This window comes from Galeopterus variegatus, unplaced genomic scaffold (assembly GCF_000696425.1).
Source record: "Galeopterus variegatus unplaced genomic scaffold, G_variegatus-3.0.2 Scaffold2797, whole genome shotgun sequence".
NCBI lineage: Eukaryota > Metazoa > Chordata > Mammalia > Dermoptera > Cynocephalidae > Galeopterus > Galeopterus variegatus.
In genome coordinates this window covers 120,243-126,872 of record NW_007728908.1, presented here as the reverse complement: position 1 = coordinate 126,872, position 6,630 = coordinate 120,243, and the positions used below count along the sequence as shown (strand labels likewise).

The window sequence follows — 6,630 nt, the reverse complement described above, 5'->3', positions numbered from 1 at the left end:
TGAACCCTCGGCGGGAGCGCCTCCGCGCTTCCCAAGCGGCACACTAGCGCAGTGTGCCACCGGGCCGGCCCCCATTCCAGTCTTTTCTAAGGTTGTAGAAGGGCTAGTCAAATAATAGAGTTGATTATTAGGGTGATGAGGAGTGTGGGGTACCTTCAGAGAGACGCTTGGAATGGCTGTCAGAATCCCTGTGTCCTCTGATGGAAGAGGACCAGCCAGTCTTTTCTAAGGTTGGAGAAGGGCTAGTCAAATAATAGAGTTGATTATTAGGGTGATGAGGAGTGTGGGGTACTTCAGAGAGACGCTTGGAATGGCTGTCAGAATCCCTGTGTCCTCTGATGGAAGAGGACCAGTGAAAAGGAGAATAAGAAGGTTGATGGAGAACAGAAAAGGGGTGGGGAGCTGAAAGGAGCTACGGAGGACGGAGCGTCCCTGAGATGATGGGAGCAGACAGGTGGCAGACAGGAAAGGCGAGCGCGACTGACACGGGGGCGGGAGCTGTGGGCTGCTCAGAGAAGAGCTGACGGGAGAGAACCGGGCATCCTTTCCAATGCTCGAGGGCTTCCTCAGCCCACGCGGAACCAATCTGCGCCTTACCAGCGGGCTCCCTGGAGGCCAACACAGGTTCCAGGGGTTAGGGTGAGACTCAGACAAGAGAATAATCTAAAAGAATGGACAAGGCCTGGGAATTCCTTCCTTACCTGACACCCGCTTGCCTCCCCTCTCACCCCACAAAGCACGGTTGCCTCCCTTGTGGTATTTTGCTGGGGTGCAGTCCCTGAACCATGCTGCCTGATCTGGTGGCAGCAAGGCAGGAGGCCATTGCAGGCCAGGAGTCCCGCCGAGGATGCAGCATGTATTCCTGGGGAGACCTGAGAGCAGGAGGCCATCCTGTGCACCAAGGAGTGGAAGAAATGGGCTGGGGACAGAGAAAGGTACAAAGAGAGGGATCTGTCATCAGGGCAGCACAGCTAGGCTTACCTGCCGAAAGCCATTCCGTGTGAACTGTAGGATTTTCAAGGCATAATTGGACCTCTGGCCTTTGCTGTTGAATTCAATGTGGCCGGTGAGACCTTCCAATTCTACCTGTCCAAGAGAGAGTGAGTTACAGCACCAAATAGGCCCCATGTTCCACCTGGCCCCAAGCAAGCATTCCACACAGCTATCATTTAAGGATGCCCATGAGACGGGAAGCCACCAGGTTCCATTCTCCTGCCCACCCCGCAGCCACAGCATATGGAGGTGACAAATGTGAAGTCTCTGGAGCCAATTCAAACTTGGCTAGGGCTGGAAGAGAAGGAGGCCCCACACCCCATAACCCCATGCCAGCTGCACAGACCAACACAAGTGATGATACTAGCTTGAGCTCAGACTCCCCTCTGCCCCTCTTCTGGACCCTTGGCTGTCAATAACATTCATCCTCTTTGGGTAGCTGTTCACCCACCCCTAGGTCTGTAAGAAGTCAGGATGACCCTACACTTGACTGTAAATACATAATCCCAGCCACTCAGCACCAGGCTTCTCTAGCAGGAGATGTTGTCTTCGTGAGGTGGAGATCCATGTCCATCTACCAGAGGAGACATGGCCAGGGAGAAGGACAATGGGAAAACCCAGCACCAAGCTAGAAGTCCTGAGGGACTCCGAGAACTCCTGGAGGGATCAGTCTCCAGCAGCATTGCCCTTCCCCAGCTGTGCAGAACTTCAGTGGGACCACTGCTGAGCAGAGTGGCCAGGTTCCAAGCCTGGAATTCAGGGACCCTTAATAGTCTACCATTCAAGGGCCATTGCCTTCTGAACAAACTTGTCATGGATTCTCAATGGTTACAGGGATTAGGGAACAAATGTGACCCCTGATCACATCTGGGGTCCCCACACATCCTTGTTTTATCTGGGGCTGTGATCTACCATGGAAGCCTGGAGTTGAGTGGCTCTTGCCTTAAACCGAGCATGCCCATGAGGCAGGCACGGCCCCGCACGGCCTCCGCCACCCCTCACCATGCGCAGGTAGTTCATGAGGCTGGTGCCGTGCTGCCAGATCTGGGCCGAGCCGCAGGACAGGGGCTTCACTCCAATCTCCTGGCTCCGGTTCAGCTCCTGCACGGCGGTCACTACAGCATAGACGGCGTCAAACAGCAGGGCTGAGGAGAGCTGGGAGAGGCCAAGGAGCAGGCAGAGAGAGGAAGTGATGGACGTATAGGAAGGGAGGAAGAACAGGGAGAAAAGAAAAAGCAAAAGAAAAGGGAACCGGAGCAGGTCTCCATGGCCCTCAGCTCACCTCCATCTCAGGCCAGCGCCTGTTGGGCTAACATCCAGGTGCTCGCCCAGGGCAGACAATGCTGGCAAAGACTTCTCTGGGATTGCAGCATCAAGCTACCCTTTGGGGCCCAAATGATTTCAAGGGTATCCTTTTCTCTCTTTGCTCTAGGGAAACAAGCAACTTCCATTGCTCCCAGGAATCCCCAAGAAGGGGGTGGGGCTGCTTGTCTCAGAAAGAGGGAAGGAACCTGGCTACTCCCCTAAGATGTGCCCATCCCAAGAGGCTCAGCTGAAGGTCACTTCCTCCTGGAAGACCCACATGATGTTGTTTCTTCCTAGATGTACCCACTACAACAGACTACTTTGTACTGTTCAACTTGATGAATATGTATGAAGCACATGGTAGGTTCAAAGCTCGAAGATGAGTAAGGCTTTGTTCCTGTGATAGATTATAGTGGAATGCGGGAGGGAGGAGCCAGGGAGACAGGACACAAATCAGGGTAGCATGAGACTGAGTGAGGTGGACCCACAAAGGCCTGTGTGGTGGTGGTCGGGGGGGGGATTCTAGTTGGGTGATCAAGAAAGTATTTTATGCTGCACTGGAACTGAGCACTGAAGAATTTTGATAGATGAGTTATTGGACATGGGGGTGGGGAGCAGCCAGAGAGGGAGGTCTGCAAAGGGTAGAATTGCAGGAGCAAAGACTGAGGGGTGGAGAGTGTGGAGCACAGCTGGAGGGAGGAGGCGGCAGCAGCAAGTCAGACGCGTGGGCAGGGGTCATGCTGCAGAGGGCCTTAAATTCAGAGAAGAGGCCAGTGCAGTTGTGTGTCCATATTTGCAACTTTCCTATGAAATTGCACGTTCCTTAGGGCAGGGGACATGCAGGGCTTTAATCCCTGTGTGCTACACAGCATCGAGCACGGGGCCTGACATACAGTATTAAAGCGGCAGCAGCAAGTCAGACACGTGGGCAGGGGTCATGCTGCAGAGGGCCTTAAATTCAGAGAAAAAGCCAGTGCAGTTGTGTGTCCATATTTGCAACTTTCCTATGAAATTGCACGTTCCTTAGGGCAGGGGACAGGCAGGGCTTTAATCCCTGTGTGCTACACAGCATCGAGCACGGGGCCTGACATACAGTATTAAGGGGTGGAAAATCCGACTATGGCATTTGAAAGGTGGGGACTTTAAGAGGTGATGGGATCATGAGGGCTCTCCCCCATGAACGGATTAATTTGCTCATGGATTATTGGGTTATCCTGGGAGTAGAATGATGGCTTTATACAGAGAGGAAGAGGTGTACCAGCGTGCTCTTGCTCCCTGGCCATCTGATAACCTGAACCACAGGACTCTGCAGAAAGAACCCACCAGGAAGAAGGCCCTCACCAGAAGTGCCCCTTTGATCTTGGACTTCCCAGCCTCAAAAACTGTAAGAAATAAATTTCATTTCTTTTCAGATTACCGAGTTTCAGGTACTCAGTTATAAGCAACAGAAAACTGGCGAAGACAGCTCCCAGGACATATCTCTTGACATGAACTGAATGAACTCATGGCTGAAATCTGCCCACTACCCAAGGAGTTAACTCAATGTTTGCAGCCTTTGGGGAGGAGGAAGCTGAGGTGTTTGGGTGGAGGTGGCAGGAGTAGAAAAACAGAAGACCCTTGACCTTGGGAAATGTGCAGTCTAAGGAGGAAACTAGCACTATGGTGCGTTAAAGTACATGAGGTTCCTGATAAGAGAAACCTACTGAGTATAAATGACTGTATGGTCATATACCTGCACAGGGACTCTGAGGGGGGCTCAGGAAGACAGGCAGAGGCCTCCTGGGAAGAATGATGTTGGGGGCTAGAAGTCCATACATGATCCCATTGCAAAGCAAGTCCCTTCACCGGAGCATGGTACGCCACCACTGGCAGCTTAAAGCTGCCCCTTCCAAGCCTTCTGTTTCAACTGAATACACCCTTGGGAGTGCTGGCAGAGCACTCTCCTATGTGATGGACTTCTCAACACTCTCCTCCTTCCTGGCTGGGCCCTGGGACCCGGCCCCTCTAAGGCTGGAGGGAGCCCATCTAAGGCTGAACCTTGGGTTTTGTCAAGCTCTCCAGACAGTGTAAGCAGCATAAAACAGCAAGATGTTGAGGAAAGGGCCTGAAAGCACAAACACCGAACCCAGAGTCTAGATCCCAGTCCCTCAAGTTTGTGCTGAGTGATCCTGGGCACCTTGTTTCTTCATCTGTGAAGGAATCCCTGCCTTGCAAGTCTGTAAAAGTGCTCTGTAAACTCCAGTGTCAGGGGTTAGCATTCCTGAGGTCCACACAGGTGTTAGCAGGTGCTCAGGATACAGGTGTTGGTGAACTAAGGCTGTGGGCTGCAGTAAGGACAGGCAGCGACAAGGGCAGAAAACAGGCTAGACAGGTTGCCGGTTTCCTNTCTAAGGCTGAACCTTGGGTTTTGTCAAGCTCTCCAGACAGTGTAAGCAGCATAAAACAGCAAGATGTTGAGGAAAGGGCCTGAAAGCACAAACACCGAACCCAGAGTCTAGATCCCAGTCCCTCAAGTTTGTGCTGAGTGATCCTGGGCACCTTGTTTCTTCATCTGTGAAGGAATCCCTGCCTTGCAAGTCTGTAAAAGTGCTCTGTAAACTCCAGTGTCAGGGGTCAGCATTCCTGAGGTCCACACAGGTGTTAGCAGGTGCTCAGGATACAGGTGTTGGTGAACTAAGGCTGTGGGCTGCAGTAAGGACAGGCAGCGACAAGGGCAGAAAACAGGCTAGACAGGTTGCCTGTTTCCTGCCCAGATTTGCTACGTGTTCGGCCAGGAGGCCTGTCACGGGAACTGGGTGAGCTGATGTTGGATAATTGTTTTAAAAGGCAACTATAGGTAAAAATAGCCAATATAGTTTCTGTGCTCTGGTCCAAGTTCACCTGCATCACAGAACCATCTGGTCCACATATTTTCCTCCTTGCTCTCCTGCTCTCCCTCCCTCTCTTGCTGCTTCTTCCTTTCCTTCTCCTGTTTCTTTCTTCCTACTTTATATTCAGCACCTACCGCCTGGCGGGTACCGTAGACCTTAACACTTCCCCATTCTCCACAGAGACATCCATCCAGACCACTGAGTCCCCTTGGACTCCATTAAGTCTCCTGCCTTCCCAGCTCCATCTCCCCTTCTTTCTGTTCCCTGATCCCAAAGCCACCTATGACCTGAAGACTAAGCAGATAAGGGCACCCAAATCCCACGACCAGGATCAGTGGAAACCTCTGCAGTCCTGCTGAGCTGGGCTGACCAGCCAGTCCTCTGAGTCCCTCCCATCCATCATCTCCCATGCTCTTCTCCACACACCCCCATCCCCTGGCCCCTTAGCTCCTTCACTCAACTTGGGGCTCACCTGCATGGCGCTTGACACTCCTCGGCAAGCCTACAACTGTCCTTGTCCTTTGTACATAATTCACTTTCCCCCGAGTGCATGTGGCTCTATTATTAATGGGCCTCTCACATTTCCTTGCCAAAAGGACATATGGAAATTAGGAATGTACAGACTCTCCCTTTCCAGCTTAGACAAACAATTGCCTGAGGGGGACTTGGTTACTCCTATTGATACTGGATCCTAGCCCCTTGAGTTTGGCTGTTAGTGTGATGCTGTAAACCAATCTCTGCCTCACCTTCTCCCCTGCCTCCCAGTTAATCTGTCCATCCTAAGATTCCCAAAATTGCAGAGTGTTTCCACTGGAAGGGGTCTTAGAAATCAACTAGTCTGACTCTCTTGTTTTACAGATGAAGAAACTGAGGCTCAAGGAGTTCTCCTCCTGCCCAAGGTCACACAGCAAGACAGTGCAGGGCCAGCACCCATCCCTGGTCTGGCTCCTCCCTCTTTGCAGCTTTGTCCCCACCTCATTGCACAGCGAGGCTCCCCATGAGAAGCCCTGGAATCTTTGCTCCAACAGATTTACTTGTGTGCCTGGCCTCCCAAGACAGCTTGGGGCAATCCTTCCAGAGATTGTTACCTTCTCAATGGCAAACAGAGCATGTGACTATCAGGCCAGGGCCAAGGCAGGGAGGGTGGTGGGCAGGATTTGGTCTGACTGGTTTTTTGTCCTGTTAGCCCTTTGGTTAAGAGCCACCTGTCCTGGTCGCCTACCTAGCACCCATTCTTCACTTCTTCCTCCCACTCTGTTTAGGTATCCTCCCCTCCACCAGGCTGCCAGGAGCTTCAGAAGAAGCTGACCCAGCCCCAGGTCCCAGGTGAGCCTGAGCCTTCCAAGAACCATCCCATCCCCTCTGCCATATGTAATTCGGGACTGGCAAGGGACCCAATTCTGACAAACGAGACATGAACTGAGGTCTGGAGTGAGGGGTCTGCTTCCCAGGAAAGTCTCCT

The 6,630-nt window shown here is 52.4% G+C and overlaps 1 protein-coding gene across 1 annotated transcript in view; it reads right to left on the bottom strand.

The window, feature by feature from the left end:
• GRIK4 (glutamate receptor, ionotropic, kainate 4) overlaps nt 1–6,630 on the bottom strand; it is a 173,269-nt gene that overhangs the window by 93,431 nt on the left and 73,208 nt on the right. The window contains exons 7-8 of the mRNA XM_008583023.1: nt 1,996–2,148; nt 982–1,086 (exon numbers count right to left, since the gene is read on the bottom strand). Of these exons, the coding sequence (XP_008581245.1) occupies nt 982–1,086; nt 1,996–2,148 (258 nt within the window). The remainder of the gene's footprint in view (nt 1–981; nt 1,087–1,995; nt 2,149–6,630) is intronic.